General features: G+C 36.2%; 1 protein-coding gene across 2 annotated transcripts in view; it reads left to right on the top strand.

The window, feature by feature from the left end:
- The first annotated feature begins 6,396 nt into the window (after positions 1–6,396).
- LOC129225900 (U3 small nucleolar ribonucleoprotein protein IMP4-like) overlaps positions 6,397–21,298 on the top strand; it is a 60,207-nt gene continuing 45,305 nt past the window's right edge. The window contains exon 1 of one of the 2 annotated variants that reach the window (XM_054860433.1): positions 6,397–6,554. In XM_054860433.1, the coding sequence (XP_054716408.1) occupies positions 6,552–6,554 (3 nt within the window). In that variant the 5' untranslated portion in view covers positions 6,397–6,551. Of the gene's footprint in view, positions 6,555–6,584; positions 6,691–21,298 lie in introns of those variants that run through there. The other variant, XM_054860432.1, reaches the window with a different exon arrangement.

Genomic DNA, 21,298 nt, shown 5'->3' with positions numbered 1-21,298 from the left:
AAATGGAGCACCATCAGAAAGCTTAGGGTTCAGATATCTTCCTAGAAGTTGTAAAACACTTCTAAAAGTACTCCCGCTGTACCGCAGCAAATCCTGTTTTGCTTCTACTTGATAATCATGAAAGTCATATCAGTTTGGATATAATATTATTTTGTTGTGAGAATGGAATAGTACTCCTTACATTCCCCCCTCATTGTTCACATCGCTTACAGCCTTTGGATGTAGGTGTTTATGGCCCCTTTAAATCTGCACTGAAAACTTCTTTCAATGACTGGTTGACATTACACCCAGGAAAAAGAATAACTATATATGAAATTGGTCAGTGTTCTTCACCAGCTTTCCCAGCAGCCTTTACATCCAAAAATATTAAATCAGGCTTTTCTAAACCAGGAATTTGGCCGTTATCTCGGCTTGCTTTTACTGGCGCTGATTTCATCCCAATTCAAATAACAAGCTTAATGCCAGTTAATCCTGAGGATGCGTCCACCAGCTGCAATTCACATTCAAGTCCTACCCCAGAATGTGTTAGACCATTGCCTAGAATAGAATTTCACGATTCTACTCTAGGGAAAAGTAAGCAGCGTCAAAAAAGAAAATCAAGAATTTTGACAGACACCCCCGAAAAAGACACTGTTGTCAAAGCTATGGAAGAAAAGGCAGAGAAAATGAAGATAAAATGTGAAAGAGCTGCAAAGAAAAGAAAGTTAGAACTTGCTGAACTGTTGAAAAAGGAGCAGTCAAAGGTTGTAGTCAATGACTCAGAGTCCAACATTAGCTTTGAAGAGAGTAGCCATCAAGAAATTTGTGCTGAAGTCAACCTTGCACCAGAAAATTTAGCTATGAATGACTTTGTCCTCGTAGAATTCACTACAAAAAAGACAAAAATTCACTATGTTGGCCGTATCGAGAAAATGGAGAGTGATGAAGTAAATGTTAAATTCATGAGGAAGCAGAAGAATGAAACCTTTGTATTTCCAGAAACAGATGATACATCGATGGTAAACACTGATCATATTCTGCTAAAATTACCCCCACCTACAATTTTAGGTAGCACATATCGAGCTGCTTCTTAAGTTTCTTTTTCTGTAAAACTTGAAGTCTATAATGTTCGTTGAATCAAGTTAATTTATTATGTACTCAATATTTATATTTTCATTGTGTTTATTAATGTGTAATAAAGAGTACTTAAAGATATGCTTAGGTGCATTTTATACCATTTATGTATCTGTTCACTTGTGCCCCAGGTGTGTTTACAACTGCTCCCCCACCGGGGCAGATGTGAACAAAATGTAACATATTTTAGAATTAATTTTTAGCTTTTAATATCCTCTTGTAGAAGGGGGATAACTGCATGAAAATATTAGCAAATGTTTGATTTATCTTATTTAGCATCTTTTTCTTTTCTATCTCAAATCAATAATGAAAAATATAGAAAAATGTCATTTTTGTTCACATGTGCCCCCCTCTCCCCTACTACTGCTGCCATCAACATGAATTTTTTTCAGATTTTTTTCCTCATGTTATCTGGGTAAAATATGGTTTGTTCACATCTGCCCCATGTTTACATGTGCCCCCCTCTCCCCTACTATGCATTTCAAAATTGAATTGATGAACTGGTATTTGAAAACTCCAAGCTTTTTTTATTATATGCTATACATAAACATATATAACTGAGCTCCAATTATCCCAACTTCAAATTACCGATTCGCTTTAAGAATTTGAGCAAAAAATTTCAAGGAGTTTATTAAAGCACTTGTTACAATTCACAAAATAATGATTTTGACGAGGCATGCAATATCCTGCCATTCTGGAAAGCACTTGTTGGTACGCTTAGCATAAAAAGCCCTGCCTTTCTACTGGATTAATTGAAAACTCTTTTTTTTTTTTCTTCCCATTTTCAACATTCATACAGTATTGATTAAAATATACCCCCTTTTTCAGAAACGTCTAGTTATCTGAAAGGGGTCCCTTCCCAATCAATTCTGATAATTGGAGATTCTCTCCAATTTTTAAAAAATTAAAATGAAGTGTCCTATAATGTTGCGACCCCACCTTTTGAGGTCACGACCCACAGGTTGGGAACCCCTGTTTTAAATAAAGTATATGTCCTTATTTATTGTATCAAACACTTTAAACATAGCATATTTCTAATTACTAGAAAAGTTTCAAAGAAATCTTGACTATAAAATCAAAATATAATATTGTAAAATGTAAAGGATGGTACAGTTTTAACTTTAAGTAAAACTTGGTTTGCTACAACGTGCATAGTAACGAATTGGTTGTCCAGCAGATGTGTCCTTGGTTACACTAAAAGTATATTTAAGGGTGCTAGCTTTACATCTAAGTGATAGAAATCTGGCTTTTGAAAATATCCAAAGATGGAAGCAGGACTAAGAAAATTACTCTTGCCGAGGGAAAAAAATTAGGTGGTTAGTGGATTAATTTGAGAGTTAATACATGTCACAGGTTCATTTTCAGATATAATTGCAAAATGAAATGAAAGCAAATTCGTCTATGAGAATAACTGGGCAAACTATCAAATAGCTGGTATTTTTTGCTAAATAAACAATGTGCAATGCTGGCATACATTCAAGTACACTGCGGTGTGCAGGTAAAGGGTAGTAACTGCAAATTTTTCAGTTTTTTGCATTTTTGTCCATTATCTACAAGCTCGCTTACTTGGTTTCCGATGAAAAAAACACCTAATTCCAACAATTTCCTATTGTTTGTATTGAATCCACCACACATTCCTTCAAATGTCTCGAAAACTCATTTCTGCAGATACTGCCGTTTACCTGCACACGGCAGTACAGTAGTTTATGTACCTGGGTTCAATTTATGGGTTGTTTTGTTTAATCGGTACTTGCATTAATTTGGATTAAAGAGGTTCTACTGTTTAAAGCCATAAATAAAGGGTGGCAAAATATTTAACATCAGCGACTTAACAATAAACTTCTGAAGAAGTTGAATATTGACTTAACAGCTAATTTTTGTAGAAGTTGGGGATGTGGAAATGATTTTCGCTGTTTCTTAAAATGCTGCTCTCGCTCATTTTCATTCAATTGAAAGTATATTGACTTTCAAGAAAAATAAACAGCAATAGATTGAATTTGTCTTGGGGCAAAGGTCCCAGCTTGTTCCCCCATGATCCGGCACTTCTGTATGTATATTCATATAGAAGTGGATGTTTAGGGGCGTAGTTCCCCTACTTTTTTAATATTTCATTAACTAGCATCCCCCACCTTTTTCCAGGACTATTAAATGCAGGAATCAAAATATGATTTTAACGGAATTTCACCAAACTTTTCAAGTTTTGTTTTGCACAAACATTAATTAATATTTCCATTTAAAAGAGTAAAATGTGTTACATTTTTTTTTTTTTTTTATTAGGACATTGTGAATCCTTAACTATCTCCCCAGTCAGATCAGCAGAGTAGGTTCGTCATTGAGAGGTTTGGCTATTGCATTGTGTGTTGTTTGTGCCCCTACCCTAATGTGACCAGACGTCCCGCTTTTTGTCTCACTGTCCCTCCAAAGTGTCCCGCTTTGTCGAAAAAGTCCCGCTTTTTTTGTTTAAATTCCGTCACACAAGAAATATAACATACAATCTAGATTTTTTAAATGCGTTTTCGATTTTTTGCTGTGAGCAAACGTAAGAATGCCATGTAAAATGTTATTCTTTAATGATTAATACGCTGAACTACCTCCATCATGATTTGGATTGAAGAGGAGGAGCTGTTCTTTATTGGTACATTTGAGTTATTTCTTGGCATTTTTCTGTTGCTTAAAATATTAAGCCTGTGGGGAAAAAAAAACAACTCTACTCCCCCCCTCCCGTCATGTGTCCTGATTTTTAGCTTCAAAAATCTGGTCATATTTCCGTACCCTCTGTTAAAAATTTGTCACTCGACTGCATGACATGCAAGTCAAATATCCATTTTTTACCAAAACTTCTTTTATTTTTATTTGCTGCGAAGAAGATAAGTGAGATGATAGTACACATTAGTACAGCACTGAGTACTTGGTATATACTCGGTACTCGGACCAATTTTGACTCTTTATTCTGCCAATATCAAGTAGTTAAAATTTAATATGAGTATGTCTGAAAACAATGAGAGTTTCAATTGCAGAAAAGTATTCAACTATAGTTACTGCTACTTTAATCATAGAATCTGGATATTTTGTGTAGGGATTATCAACCAGCAAATGAACACCATCCAGTGAATAAACACCTCAGACGTTTTGTAAAAAAAAAATAAGGTTTTAAAACTTTTTTTAAGTGAATTGGCAGAAGTAAATTTCTTTTACCCATCTCCAGAAAGAAAAAGATCTTAACAGTTTTTGTTCTTTGGTACTCTGGTTGACAAAACAATGCTGCGTTTGTCCACTGGTTGGGGTGTTCATTCTCTGGATCGGAATTTTTTTTTCTCTCCCCCCCCCCCGAAAAAAAAACCTTGATGCAGAAGCATAAAAATTCTCACATTTTTAAAAAAAAAATAAATACATCATTTGATGCGATTTTATTGTCAGGGTGGCTAATACATTGCAATTCCGTTACATTGAACTTTAAAGGACCCTAAATAGTATTCGTTGTAATGGAATTCTAGTAATAAGGACTGCAAATGTATTTTGTTGAAATGATTATTTCATTGTAGTGGCATTCGTTGTAACGGAATTTCACGGCACTACATTTTTTACAAAATATAAATACATCATTTGATATGATTTTTCTGTCATGTGGCTAATACAGTGAAATCCCATTACATTAAACTTTAAAGGACCCAAAATAATATTGGTTGTATGGGTAATTTTGTTTTTATTGAATTCTAGTAATGTAATGGCAATTAAATGAGGACTGAAAATGTATTTTGTTGAAAAGAGTATTTCATTGTAGTGGTATTCGTTTCACTGTACGACAATTTTTAACAATGCTATGGATTTTTCAAAATTAAAATTCGTTTAAGTGTTCATTCACTGATCCGTCTACCCTATGTTACGGCCAGAGCCCTCGATTGGCCAGTTCAAGTTTAAAATAAGCTTATATAAGAAGATTTTACCTTTCGTATGAAACTTTTTTTTATAAATTATTTCACGACATATCTACTGATGGGAAAATTATAAAACAAAACAATTACATCTGTGAAATTTATTGAAAGCCTGTAGGTATATATTGTACTTTTATATATAAAGTAATGTTGAATGAACATTACATATTTGATTGAGATTGAGATGAAGTTTGGAAACTTAGCAATTACAGGTTGAAAAAAATAAATAAATAGAAACACTAAATGGTAGCATTTTTCAAAAGTTGGCTGAATCATTTATCACTTCAACTGCATCAAGTCAATAAAGTCACTATTTCTTATCTTTCATTCAAATTTAGCAGTATTGTTTTCATTTGCATCACCGTCCATTCATAGTTTTTTTAATGCAAGTTTCACAAATACATAGTAACCAGCTTTTGTGGCTGGATAATCAGTTCTTCTTCTAGGTCTTCACAATTATTTTGAATTTCATGATAAACATTTCTTGGTCAGAGTTGCTTTTCATTATAAAATAATCACCCTTAGGAGAGGACCTGCTTATCTTTGCAAAATACCATTGCAGTACGTACTTTAGGCTAAACTGCACGAAAAAAATTTCAATGAACATGAAAAAAATAATTAAAATTAACCAAGAAACATAGAAAAATGTGTTCTTGGATCCGCTAAAAATTATTTTGAGTTAAGTTCTAAGACACAGAAAAAAGTTCCACGAAGTTCAAATTTATGCAAAACCATCAATCATTGTGATGAAATGTGACATGATCAGTGTTACATATTTTCTAATCCACCAGTAAGTTCATTGTACCATTCTTCCCAACTATTTTAATACTTTCGCGACTGATTCGAAAGTGACATCTGAAGTCTGTATTCAGCATTTCAGGAAATTTTCTCGCAGTAGCCCTGAACTCTGGGGACGTCAGTTCTTCTGCTTGATGCATGTATAATTACAATTTCATCCTCAGTCGATAAGCTTTCTTCAGAATCGCTATTATCTTCTAGTAATTACAGCGCTATCAACATAACCTAATTTCCCTTCGATGTCCGCCATGTTGTTTTCACCCAAGTGGCCCAAGCGCTGTCCAGAGCACAACTGCTCGGGCTCTGCCCCTTACGATTTTTATGACGTCATGGCTCGGACACTTGGTCGCCTCGTGCCGTTACTCTGAACGCACCCTATAGTTCGGTACAATCCAAACGGTTGCGAGTTCAAGTCGTACTTAACTGTTAAAAAAAATGAAATGAAGGAAAAAGCTCTAAAAACTTGGTAGTGAAATAAATTATTGCAAAATAACCAATTTTATAGTTTTAATCAGTCTTATTAAGATTTTAAAGATGAGTATAAGCATTGAACAGCCGTTCCTAAAAGTAAAAATTAAGCTAAGAGGTTTTGGCAACAGTTTTCGCCATGTGCTTTCAAAACAATTTTAATGTTTACACTTTTGCTTTGTGAAAAGTCTTGAACGTTAATGATTTAAAAGGTTTTTCTTTCAATTTAACTTCACCAAAATGGTAAATATATGTGTTAGTAACAGTGTCGTTGTTGTTCGTGAAAATTATAGCTGTTCTTTTATTTATTTACTCAAGTTTTGCGTAAATGGAGGTCGATGTTTCAAACCAGTGTTACATTCTTCTTCTCTATCTTGAGGTATATGCTTCACTCTAACCCAGTGGCTTCACCTCTATTGCTCTAAAAATTGTCCCGTTTCTACTAGAAACACAAATGGAAGGACGGGCTTCAGTAAACAGATAATTCGACAAAACAATAAAGAACGAGAGGCTGAGAGCAGAGGGCAAGGAAAATACAAAATAAAGAACAAAGCTTAACCCCAACTAGGGGAAAGCCTACGCAGGAGAACACCAAACGGGAAAGGAAATTACGAATTAATAGTCTTGAGCAAATCTATGAGAAGGGACATAAGCGGCGAGAAGCATGAGCGGCCGAGAAAACAAGAGAAAAGGACAAGGGGACACATCCCATACAGGCACGAATTCTGTCTCTTTCCTTAATAAATTTATTGCAGACTAGGATGGCATGATCTACTGTGTCAGGAGTTTTACAAGTTAAGAACAGAGGGGAGTTACTATGTTTGATACGGTGCTGGTTGAATTGAGTGAGAGTGGTACGGGTCTGAGCTCTTGATAGCAGGACATCTTCATATCGATTTTTTGTTAAATTGTGTTTGCTGTTTCCTTGACCATTTAAGTGGCTGTATCCGGTAGAGTATTTTGATCTATTCCAGGAGGTTTTAGCTTTATCTCTGTATTTTTGTTTCAGATTTTGTATAATGTCTTCAGGGACCATCAAATGGAGAATGATATTTTCCCCGTGTCCCATGCTAGCCAATCTGTCTGCCGTTTCATTTGCTTTGATACCTACATGAGCAGGGGTTCAAGCAAATTCGAGTAGATGACCGTTAGAAGTGTAATTGGCTATACTTTTTATAATCATCGTGATGATATGGGGAGACTTATTGTTCGCTCTTTTGAGGGCAGAAAGGACGGACAGACTGTCGGAGCAGAACACTATCTTTGGTCCTGTGTTTCCGAAACCAACAACGGCGAACCAAAGAGCGAGCCCTTCAGCGGTAAAGATAGAGTTCATGTTTGATATTTTCCCCTTTATATTTTCGTTTGAACTCGAATTGTGGACCCCTATTGCTGTAGAGTATTGAGTTTCAGATGCATCAGTTGCAATAATATGGCAGTGTTTCCAGTGGGTGGCACTGTAGTCGTCGAAAGCTCTGCTAATTAAATCCCTTGGAATGTCTTCTTTTTGGAAAGGAAGAGACTTGAGGGAAATTGTAGTTCTGTTTGGATTAATATTTGAAGAAACACAAATAGGTATGCATTGACTGGGATAGATGTTTAAGTCGGTCAATAAATTTTTTTTCCGAATTCCTAAAGGAGTTTTTTCTGATATGGTAGGGATTTTTTTAATCTCATAAGAGAAAAGCATTTTCCTGATTGGCGAGAGCTTGCCCAAGGCGACTTGTCTGATAAAAAACATCTCAGATTTAAGATCATGTGCTTGGCTACAGGAAGTCTCATTTGCTTCTCTATGCAGGATAGGGATAGGGGTGAATTTTGGAAGACCAGTACCTACTCGTAGAGCAGCATGGTATATTATTTCAATTTTATTTTTATTTGTCTGGGAAGAGGATAAGTAGCTGACTGCTAAAATTAATCTTGCTCTTGATGCAACTGTTTGTAATGTTTAGAAGATCTTTTGTTCTTGCTCCCCATCTGTTCGAGGCAACAACTTTTAGAATGTTGGTATATTTAAAGACTTTTGGGTTAAATAATTTATGTGTGATTTGAAGGTGAGGTTATTAAAATAGATGCCTAATATTCTGATATCTTCCCTCCATTCGATGGTATCTTGTTTTATAGATAACTTTCGATCTGTTCTTACTTTTACTTGAAAAATTAACTGCCACACATTTCTCCGGTACAATCGTCATGTGCCCAGTTTTACACCAGGAATAAACTTTATTTAGCAAATTTTGAATATCATTAAGTGTGTTGTCAATGTCCACACCTGAGCCTAAGAGAAAAATATCATCGGCGTAAGTGATTATTTTTACATTTTTAAGATATAGGAGGCAAAGATCTTTAATGTAAATTTGGAAAAGAAACAGGCTCAATACTGCACCTTGGGGGATTTCTCTTTGTGATGTAATTTTAGTTGAGAAATGTTCTCTCCATCTGACCTGGGCAGTTCTGTGGCTGATGAAATTGTGAATCCATTGTGCGGTTTTGCCTTGTATTCCGTTTTGTAGCAATTTCCATATTAGACCGTCGTGCCAAATTGCATCATAGGCTCCCTTGAGATCCAATGCGACAAGGAAAGTGAACCGACCTTCATTTCTTGCTCGGAACAACTCATGATGGTTTTCTGCCAAAATCACGTTGCAGCCCCTAAATGGTATAAAGCCGTATTGATTGGGAGGGAAAAGATTCTGTTGAATACTATGGTTTGTCAGCCTGGTTAAGATCATGCGTTCGACAGTTTTAGCAAGAGTAGATGTGGGTGAAATTGGTCTGTATGAGTTAATATCTTCTTTATGCTTCCCTTTTTTGTGAATTGGAACTATATAAGTGTTTTTGAAGGAATTTGGGATCTCTCCGTTGTTCCAGAGATGGTTAATCGTATTAAGAATTTTATTCAGGTTAGCTGCTGAAATACTTTATAATGGTTTTGCAGAAATTTTATCTGGTCCGGGGGCAGAATTCCTGTTTTTATTGATAGCATCCTTTAGATCCAGTAAATTACCGCACATTAGCCAGGGCTAAAGCAGAAATACGTGAAATACACCGCCAGCTCAGTCATTTCCAGCCGAGGACTGCAGTTTCGTGCTTATTAGCACTCATCAGCCCGGCATAGGAAAGTGACTGAGCTGGAGATGGAAAAACCTCTTATGGAAGCCAAAAGTGCGAAACAAACTGGTAGCTAATATAGAATTAGCAGACCAGACGAGTGACCGAAGCAATGGTTCGGTTCAACTCGAAGATTGAACGCGAGGCAAGGTATATTCAGTAAATTACCGCCACTCGTCTGGTCTGCTAATTCTATATTAGCTGCCAGTTTGTTTCGCACTCTTGGCTTTCATAAGAGGTTTTTCCATCTCCAGCTCAGTCACTTTCCTATGCCGGGCTGATGAGTGCTAATAAGCACGAAACTGCAGTCCTCGGCTGGAAATGACTGATCTGGTGGTGTATTTCACGTATCCTTTAGATCTTTTAAAGTGAAGGGCGCATCTAAATCAGTTTCCACTGAGATCTAGGGGAATAAATGCGTTGATTTTTGATGCATAGAAAATTTACCGAGCGCATTCGCTTGGGCAATATGTGTATGTAGCTCTCCCGCAGGCGTACTAAGAATAAAGTGAGATTTTGTATCTTCATACGTTCCGTTATTAAGACTCTTTGGAATTTTATATATGCTGTGGTTTTCCTTTGCTATGTTCATGGTCTTATTCCAAAAATTTCTTCTTAAGCAATTACATAATCTTCTCAATTTTGCCCCTATTTGTTTGTATTTTTTCCATGCATCACGGTCCAGAGAGTTTCTAGAAAGTCGATGATATTTTCTTTTTTGGCCAAGGAGAAAGTTGCATTCCCTGTTCCAACAGGGATTATTGCCACTTGTTTTTATATGTTCAATCTTGCTGTTTTTAAAAAGGGTTTTTTCTATGGTATTATTAAATTCTTTAATATTAATGTTGTTGGCATCATTAAGGTATTTGTTTAAGTCGAAGTTGAAATTCTTCCAGTTAATTTTCCATCTATTTTGGTAATGACTCCCAAAATGTGGAATATTTATTTTGATAGGGTGATGGTCGCTGTCAAAGGTATCTGAAATTACTTCGTATTAGTGATGTGGATCGGGTAAATACCCAGTGGGTAGGTAAATATTTTTTGGGTATTTATCCAAGGCCTGGGTAAATACCCAAAAACTGGGTATTTTACAAAAAAATGCAAAAAGCGAGTCTGAATTTTTTTTTTAAATCTAAGTATGAAATAACTGGTAAAACTGATACAGTAAAGCCTCTAAAGTTGACCACCCTTGTAAGTTGACCACCCGTCTATGTTGACCACTTTTGTCAGGAACGGAATTAGTCCTATCTCATATAATGAAGGAAAACCTCTGTAACTTGACCACCTCTCTATTAGTGATGGGCATAATCGAGATCTTTTGATAATCGAGATCTCGGGAATCGAGTACTTCTGATAATCGAGTGATTGATAATCGAGAACTTTTCAAGTCGATCACTCGAGTGATTGATAATTGAGATCTTTTGAAATCAAGAACTCGAGCGATTGATTATCCATAGCGCAGCCTGCGAAACTGAAATTTTTAGAAGTGAATTTTGAGAGATTTTTAAATCTCATTTCGGGAGTTGGGGGGAGCTCTTTCTAGACGGATGCCCCGTAACATTTGATAGGGTGCGCCATATCGCCCAGCGAAAGGGGGTGGGGGGATACCCTTAACTTTTGGAACAGTTGAATTCCCGAGTTGTTTTGGCAGGGTTACGCTCGAAATAGGAATGTGCCATTAAGTCTATCGATTATGGGTATAGTAAGGGGCGAACCCTCCTGGCTTTTAGAAGTTATTGTATTCGGGGCATTCTAAGGTATTTTTGACATTTATGTAGAGTCCGTAACGTGACCTTTTTTGCCATAACTTTTTAGTTTACTGTTTGATTAGCATATTATTTTATTTTGATCTTTTCCTACCAACACACCAGCTCAAATTAAAATAATTTGCAAATCAAATGGTAAATTAAAAAGTTATGGCAAAAAAAGGTCACGTTACGGACTCTACATAATTTTAAAAATACCGTGGAATGCCCCATTCATTGCTTGTCAACACTACTTACAGCTTATCAGAAACTAGGAGCTCGGCATTTGGACGACCCGGCTTGGAGTAGTATAAACTTTTATAAGTTTATGTTTGGCGGCTAAAAAACTGGCAACGGGCCCTTGACTCTTGGTGGCCTTCAGGGGATTCCCCGGAGTGATTGAAATGATACGCTATCACCCCCTCACCCTTCCATCTCAATTTGTGTAACGGGTTGATTTCTCGATTTTCAATTTTTTTACATTCATTTTGAGTGATTTATTCGAACGACTATGCATTTAAAGTAATGATTCTCAGATATCACGTGATTATTTCGAACGGTTTCGATCTCTCAAACATGAAGTTAATAATGTAAACAAGTAGGGGAATCGTTGCTCTGCGCAAAAGGACTCATTTATTCTTGTTTATTGCTTTTGCTTTTTTGTGTGTGTGTTCTTGTTAGTAGAATTATATTAATCTGACTGGTACATGAGGTGGGAGGGTAAAATATTTCTGGCTGCGTTTTCCAGAAGATTGGGATTCCCGGCGCATTGAAAGTTACAAGTGTGGCTTGAAGTGCATTGAAGTTCATGATTTTTTTTTTCTTTCTTGATTCGCTCTTTTTTATTTTTCATTCGCTGACTTAAATATGTAATTAAAAGTGCAGGGAGTGAAGTTGAAATGTTTCTGAATGCATTAAAAAGAAATATTTAAGATTGTCGTGTGGGATTAGTTTTAACTTCCACTCTTTGACCCATTTTTTTTAATAAAAATTATATTTTATACAGATTATTGTTTTTGTTTTTTTTTAATTCCACACGCAAGATATTTGTGACTTCTTGTGTGCATAGCATTTATTTTTGCGTGTGTAGTTGAATTTAAATGTTTTTCTTGTTTTACTCGCTTCTGTTTATGTCATATTCCTTATATTTTTAATGTCATATTCCTTATATTTTCACAAATGTTGATTAGTATATTATTTACTCAACTTAAAAATTTGGAGTCAATTAACGTGCTGATTTTATGAGTTTTTTTTTTTTTCTTGTAAAGTGTGTTGAGGCAAAACTACTGAAAATGCTTTGGCTCGCGACAATCCATTTCGGAATTTAAGGTTTCGTAGCTGCGCTTCATTTTCCGTGCGCTGGTCCTCAAAAAGGACAAATTGATTACCAAGTTTCTCTGAAAAGCAGATTACGTATTGGATTTTCAAATTATCCGAGACGCTCGATAACCGAACATTCGACAACAAGCAATATATTATACAAGGGTTCCCACGAGAGGGAGGGCGGGGGGGGGGGGGGGCTGGGAGGATCCATGGCGTAGACCGCGCAATTGAAGTTTTGAAGAGGAGAGGATAACTTATAAGAGGGTTTTCGTCTTATTTTAGGGTGCTCTAGTTCTGGGGGTTCTTCGTCGCATTTGAGGGTTGATTGTCATCGCCGGGGGGGGGGGGGATGGGCACCACTGCATTATAAACACATTGGGTTAAAACGTTTCCCAAACGTTTTGACATGGTTGTCACAGCGTTAACAATTGTTTTAAAACCTTTATCTCAACGAAGTGTGCTCTCTGAGTAACCCCATCCGAAAAAAATAAAAGCGCTTTAGAAGCAATTATTTGATTCTGAAACTTTATAGAATGACAGAGGTGTTCGTCTGTTCCTGTGAGCAATGGCGCGCCTCTTATGACAATTCCATCTCCCCCTCCTCCTTAGAAACAATGATCCGAAAAAGAGCTAAGACCACCTTAAATTCTAAATTACACAGTTTGTGCAATACTAGTTCAATATATTTTTAAGTTTAACAACTCTCAAGTTTAAACCTGCTAGTGTCGCCCAAAGACCCGCCCATATTTTCATCATCACTCACTTTTTAATAAAAATTGTACATATTTAATCTTAATAACTGTCAAGTTCAAAACAGTATGGAAAGCATTTCTCTACCCTTTGTTTCAAGATTTCACCGCCGAATCACACCAGGGGCAGATACAGAAAACCGTTATGGGGGGGGGGGTCGTGTTGAAGAAAGTCCCCCCCCACCCCCATGAACGAAATTCCCGTTTTCGATACGAAAAATGTCTGAACATGTTTGGGACTCAATAAAAAGCATCAAATCGATCAGGAATAAGGCACCTAATTGGAGATAAACGTTGCAAATTAATTTCATGAGCAATGAAACGAAGTAGTAGTTCAAATATTTACATTGAAAAACTATTCATGAAATGAAAAGATACTGTCATCGTTTACATTTTATGCATGAAGTGTTTGAACACTATGTGTACAGATACTGTAGGTTTAGGGTGGGACGGAGGGGGGTCGTGACCCCCATGACCCTCCCGTTGTATCCGCCAGTCACACAATGCATGCCCCTCCAAAAATCCGCTCATATGATAATTAACAATTTTCGTTCGAAAAATATCGTTCGATTATTATGAAATCTCTCAATTATCGAAAATTCGACGCCAAAAATTCAACTATAACCCCATTCGAATAAAGCAAGCGAAAAGCAATCATTCGATTTTAAAATCATTCCAAATAAGAGCGAAGGCACAACACCTATGAAGCTCTTCCCCAAGAGCAATACCCCCAAAAGAGACAAAATCTCCTAAAAATTACAATTCCACAGTTTTGTGTCAAAACTTATTTGCACCCATAGGAAGGAATTACAGTTAGAAATTACAGAAGTAAAACTTGTTTTATTAAGAAATAAATAAATACCTTTGTGCCGAGAAGTAACATGAAATAACAAACGTTTTGTAACCCAAATATACAGAGTACTGCAGAAACATTGTTTTGGAGTTTTAAGGTGCTCTTTTTTCAACAAAATAGTAAGCTTTTGCATGTAAGGGGCCATTCATTAGTTACGTAAGGATGATTTTGGCAATTTTTGACCCTCCTCCCCCCATGTAAGGGTACGGAAGATTTTTCAAACCCCTCCCCCTATTCTTACGTAAGATTCCATTTCGTTTTCCAAAATAATAAAATAACGAGTCTAACATCACTGGAATCGAAATTAAATTTACTATTATTAAACTTTTTTGTGTAATTAAATATTTACTAGAAAGTAAAAATTTAGACTGAATGTTTTTTCGACATTTTTTTTTGTATATGATGCGATACTAATTAAAAATAAAACATGCCATGCATAGTGCGATTCTTTTATTATGTTTAACATTATTCATTCTTTGTAAAACAAATTAAAAACAGCTTATCCTAATACGTTATTTATTTTCCAGACGCAAATGAAATGTGTATAATCCCTGTCAAATCACTTGACCACGCAATTTCAAATGTAAAACATCGACTTGGAAAATATTGCAAAAGAATGGGTTTGAACCCCCCCCCCCAAATATATAGATATTTTTCCAACCCCCTCCCCCTTAGGACCCTTACGTAATTAATGAATGTTCCCTAAAGACATCCAGTAATGTCCCTACATCAACAATCTCACTATTTTGCGTTGAAAAAAAAAGGATTCCTTGAAACCCCGAAACACGTGTCTGCAGTAATGTGTATATTTGGACTCTAAAACGTTTGTTAACACCTGTTACACTTGTTCATTACCTAATGGTATAGTCGAAGGTGGACATAAGGGGGAAGACGTCCCCTCAGGTTTTCAACTTAAGTATTCCGCTTTTTACCTGAAATGTAATTTTAATTTTAATGCCTCTCAAGTTAGAACCTTATTAGTGCCCCCAACCTTCACTTCCACCAAACATATCATTAGACTACCAAAGCATCCCAAGAGAGACAATTATTTGATAATAACACCATTTAGATCGCAAGGGTATCTATTCCTCAAGTGTGCTGGCACACCTTTTAAAATCAGGACCCCCCCCCCCCCCCCAAGATGGATATTCCCTAAAAAGACTAACGTCCACTAAGAATTTCAATGGCGTAGTCTGTGCCATGACCCACCTCCCCTGTGGGCACCTCAGCGCAGCCCGTCACTCACTCCAAATTTTTCTGGGTGAAGGGTTCAATGCAAATTTTTTCGGAAGACAACAAAAACCATGCGCATTCATAAGTAAAATCATTAACTTTTCAAAGCCAGCCCTCTGACCCCCTAAATGGCGGATAAGCCCCTGCAATTGAAACACTTCAGAAGCAGGGGTATCCACCCGCCCTGAGGTCAAGGGCACCCCCCTCAATATCGCAGAGACCTCCTCCCCCCCTAAAAAAAGAAAAAAATACCCCTCAAAGCACCCTCTCCCCTTAAGAAGGATATTCCCTAAAAAAGGCTAACATCCATTAAGAATTTCAGTGGCGCAGTCTGCACTATGAACCACCTTTCCTGTGGGCACCTCAGCGCAGCCCGTCAGTCACTCCAAATTTTTCTGGGGGAAGGGTTCAATGCAAATTTTTTCGGAAGACAACAAAAACCATGCCCATTCATAAGTAAAATCATTAACTTTTCAAAGCCAGCCCTCTGACCTCCTAAATGACGGATCCGCCCCTGCAACTGAAACACTTCAGAAGCAGGGGTACCCCCCCTGAGGTCAAAGACGCACCCCCCTCAATATCGCAGAGTGCCCCAAGAAATGAAAAATACCCCTTAAAACACCGCGCCTAAAAATGGCACAGGCTACGCCATGACCCCCCCCCTCCCTTTCTAGGTGGGCATCCTTATTAGAAGTCAATTATACTGAGAGGTTCATTCGATTATCAAATCGGTCGAAAAATACATTGTTGGAGTGATTGACATCTCGAGAACTCAACATCTCGAGAACTCAAGATCTCGAGAAGTTCAAAGCGAGAACTCGAGCAGTTGATCGCTCGAGCATTCGGAAAGTGACAATCGAGAACTCGAGCAGTTGATCGCTCGATTACTCGGAAAGTGATATTCGAGAACTCGAGCAGTCCATCGTTCGAGAACTCGGAAAATGATAATCGAGAACTCGGGAAGTTCATCGCTCGAGAACTCGAAAAGTGGTAATCGAGAACTCGAGAAGTTCATCGCTCGAGAACTCGTGGTAATCGAGTTCTCGAATGATCTTGAATAATCGAGTGATTCGATTATGAGAACTCCATTATGCCCATGACTACTCTCTATCTTGACCACTAATGTTCGCAAAATTTGGTTAGGAGTATTGTAAAAAACCCTTTGTAAGTTGACCACTTGGTGTTTTTTTTTTTTTTAACTTTCTTCAGCAAATTATTTTATTTCATTATTTATTTATTTTTTATTATTATTATTTTTCATATCTTTCTAAGAATGTTTTTAATGCTTTGATGACGGAACAGTATTTTACTAACTAAACAGCAGCATAAAGCTTAACGTTGCTCTTTATTCTCCAAACTTGTTTTTCATTTGTTGTTCTATTTCAGATAGCTTTTTGTACTCTGTTCAATGAAAACAGGTGTCAGTAGTAAAGTTCAAAGTCTTTTCTTTCAGTTGCAATTGTTGTGACAACACAGGAACTGTGCTAAAAAGAGAAGGCCTGGATCTATACTTTTTGATTCCCCTGCAACAAAATATGTAGGGCCTATACCTACAGGCCAGCAGTATCTGTTAGTAAAGTGAATAAGTCTTAGTACTAGTTTTTTTTTTTTCTATTTTTTCTTCAATTTCTAAGGTCGTTAGCCCTTTAAAGACGCGGGCCTCTCGCACTGCGGGTACGCAGATCTGGGTTAGCTAATGAGTAAAGTTACATGTTTCTGGTGCAAGGGATTAAGAGATAGGACATTATGATTTTGCCTTTATGAACTGGGAGAGTCGAGCTTGTTGCTCTTTGTGCTATAAGTTTTACATAAAAAGGCTTCAAAAAGAAAATTAGCTGAACTTGAAATTAATAAAAAGTATGAAATATTAAAATTAACTGAAAATGGGAAAAACCAGAGAATATTAGCTGGCATATAAGGAATTTCTAAAACTAAAGTGTCTAATATAGTTAAAAACAAGGAAAAACTAACAAAATTATTTGAATAGTATTTTTAATTGTTTCACTTTTAATAATATTAAACAATGAAAATGAGTTGAACAGAAAGAGTAAGGGTGAATTCCTCAAAAAATGAATACATAGTGCAAGTAATGACAAAAAAAAAAAAAAAAAGTATTACCGCCCTTTATAAGTTGACCACCTGTCTAAGTTGACCGCCAAAGTACTGCACCACGAGTGGTCAACTTACACAGGTTTCACTGTACATGCATATGTATTACACAGTTTATAATATTTTTTTATTGGAAGACTTGATGAAATTATGGAAGAAACATATTGTGAACCAAAGAATCTTTCTTTTCAATGTCATAATTGGACAAGTATAAGCAATTCAATGATGAACTTCAGGATTTCAAAATCACAATCTAGGTTAGTCATATCCAAAATGAAAAAAAATTAAGCATGAGGGATGCTTGGAAGAATTTACTGAGAAGTTATTAAGACTATGATGTTATCTATTTATTTATTTTATTGCTGTTTAAGTGGTAACATGGCAAATATAGAAACAATTTTCACATTAATAAGCAAAAAGAAAATATACAAAATATTGTTTTCTGTTGCCTTGCTCATTTGCATTTGCTCCCCAGTATTTCATGATGAAAATTTATTCAAACTATTTTTAATACACTTAGTGATGTTGGGTGGGAAGGTAAATATTTTTTTGGGTATTTATCCTAAGGCAGGGTAAACCCCCTAGTAATTGCGCATTTTGCCAAAAAAAAACTTTAGGTGGTATCAAAAGGTGATGATTTTCTTTTTAAAACATAAACTAAAATGAAAGATTAAAAATATAAAAATTCGTATATTATAATTTCTTTAATTAAAGGCGTAATGAAATCTTACCAAAAAAAACTGTCAGAATTTAGAATAAACTATTCTAAAACTTAAATAGGATAGCAGGATAATTTAATTTTTATGGGGTAAAGCAAAGGGATATAAGTTTAATTTTGTCACATAGATGGCACTAGCACAACTTTTCGTTGATTTTTCATAATATCATGCTTTCTCGGATGACTTTTCATCCAGAAGCTCACATTTCTTTGCATTGAAAAAGGTGTTCCTTGTAACACCAAAACACGTGTCTGCAATATTTTGCAATTTTTGTGCTTTATGACGTTGGATAACTGATTTTTTGAATCTTCAGCACAAAGGTATTTATTTGTTATCATGCTACTGGTTAGTTTTGGCTTCGAGTTGTAATCAGTTTGTCCAAAGCCTCCTAAATATTAAATGCCTATCACATTTGCTTTAAAAGTGATCCTCTGCCGGTACACAAACAACGCTACTACCTGACGGCAATACATGTGTTGCTATGACGATGGATCCAAACAATTCAAATCAAATTGTTAATTGGTTAATTTTAAAATTTAAATTTAGAAGTTAACCAATTGTTTTCTCAGCTTTTAATTTCTAATGCTTTCAACCTTCGATAGTTGGCAGTACCCAGAAGACCAAAAATATGCTTACTGGGATCATTTTGCTCTATGTTAAAAGGGAGAACGCAATAGGCATTTAGTATTTAGGAGGCATTAGGTTCACTTACTTTCTATTTGTACTGGTAAAACTTTAAATTTTGCTTTGAAAAGTGAAAAACAAAAAAGAAAAATGGGGACATTGATTAGGCATATCCAACACATTTAATTAATGATTGTGAATATATTAGATTACTAAGTTGTTTCACATAATAATTCTTTAAATATGTGATCAAAAATACAATTTTTGGGCAAAAAATTTATTTTGTATATGGTTGGTTATATACATATAGTGAAATACAGACAGAAAAGTATTTTGGTTGAATATAAATTTTTGAAATAAATACCCAGGTAGATACCCATTTTGGGTATTTACCCGGGTATATACCAGGGTATTTACCCCTAAAAATAAATACCCCAGTATTTTACATCACTACTTCGTATGAAAGGTGGTTGTAAAGGTCCAATGATGTGATTGTTAAGTCCAGAAGAGCAGGTTTATTGTTGTTTGAGTAATAAGTGGGAGTGCTACAGTTCAAAAGAGCCAGGTTGTTGTTAATTATCTAGTCGATTACTGTTTCAACATCCCGAGAGTCATTATTACTGCCAAGGGAGGTGTGGTGAATATTGAAGTCCCCCATTGTTAAAGATGGAGGGATCAAATATTATTGAAAGGCAGAGAGCCAGTTTTTATTCCATGAACCGGATGGAGAGTAAATATTAAAAAATTTTAGGTTTTTTTTCTTTATAAAAAATTTCAATTCCGAGTACTTCAATATTGGATATAGGTAGGGTGATATTGATAATTTTAGCAGAATATTTTGCATTGACAGTGGTAATTAACCCGCCCCCAGGACAGTTTCCCCTATCCTTATGAAAGATGATATTTTCTTTTAGATTAAAATTAATTTGATTATTTAAAAAAGTTTCTTGAAAGGCGATAGCATCAGCGTCCAAAAAAAAATTCTGTGTTAAGCCAGGTGCGCTTGTTAGTGATGCTTCTAGCATTCCACTGTAAGAAGTAGCAACCTGCCATGGGAAAACAGGACGAAAAAAGAAATAAGCACAAGCGCACCAGAAAGCGGCTGAGAGAACTAACATTCCACAAGAGCAGACACAGCAGGGACCGGCCCGAGGGCCTTGTGATCCATCTGATTTTCATCTTCCAAACAAGCCGTGTCTCCACTTTGCCTCTTAAAGGCGTTTCAGTCCATCTTGGAGTCCGTGTTTTGAAAGGATATTTTTTTTATTACCAGAGTTGGTAACTAGATTTTGTAGCATTTTCGCCACGTTGGTGTTTATTTGAAGTATACAATTTTTCATCACCATTTCAATTGATGTTTGTAGCTGGCTGATTTGGCTGATGAATTCAGCCCTGATTTTGGATTCGAATTTTTCCATTCTTTCTTGAATGGCTTTGTCCATAACCTCTTTGGTTACAAATTTATTTTCCTCGCCCTTAGCAGTAATCTTAGCATAAGTGGTATTGTTGCTTTTAATTCTTCCTCTAGCTTCACTTAAACTTAAGTGATTGACACATTTGAATTCCATGATTTCAGCTTCTTTTATCCTCTTTGAGCATAGATTGAAGTTGGCTGGATGTGCATTTTCGCAATTGATACATTTTGGAGGGAAAGTACATATCTCTTTGTGTCTTTCGCCGCAATTTATGCACTTACTTACCTCTGTGCATTTGCTGGTGATATGGAAGAAAGAGAAACAGTTGCTACACTGTCTTGGCTTATCAATGAATAGAGATACTTTTTTTCTCATCATGAACAATTTTACATACTCAGGCACTTTGTGCCCAATGATTGTGATTAATATCATTTCTGTCGGTATCTGCCCCTGAGGGGTATTTTTTTGAAATCGACGTGCTTCCAATATGATAATTTTATTTTCAAGTTCCAGTTCAGATGTCAGGTCAGTTAGTCCTATGTCATTATTGATGTCCCTAAGGAGGAAGCGTGAGGTGTAGTTTTCAAGGATTAGATGGGCTAGGACTTTTATATTAAGTATGGTGGTTATGGATGTGATTTCTTTAGCACATTCAAAACTATCAGTGATAATCAAAAGGCTATCTGTTCTGGTGAAGTTGATACTAGTTATCTCATTGGAGCATTTAATTTTTGCCATTAATTCAGCCTTGATAAGCTTCGGTTTGTTACGGGGAATTTTTTCTGTGTCGATACCCGATAAAAATATGGGGAACATAGTGAGACCATTTTCAAATGCTGTTTTTACAATGTCCTCATTTGGTACTTCTTTAGTGTACTTGTGAGGCTCCATGAGGATGGGAGAGCATGCATAAAAAAGGAGAAAGCAAGCAAAAGACTCCTTACCTAGGAGACGAAAACATGAAGCGGCAAACTCACCACCGAAAAGAGACTTGCTTGCTCCCCTTAGCAAGTAGAAAATTCATTCGTGAGAAACAATCCTGTACTCAAGAACTGCAAAGCCAATAGGAGAGAAAGGCCAGGGCTGAGCAGAGTCTAAAACATTAT

This window comes from Uloborus diversus, chromosome 7 (genome assembly GCF_026930045.1).
Source record: "Uloborus diversus isolate 005 chromosome 7, Udiv.v.3.1, whole genome shotgun sequence".
NCBI lineage: Eukaryota > Metazoa > Arthropoda > Arachnida > Araneae > Uloboridae > Uloborus > Uloborus diversus.
The sequence above is the reverse complement of the archived record's forward strand: the minus strand, read 5'-3'. Positions and strand labels throughout refer to the sequence as shown.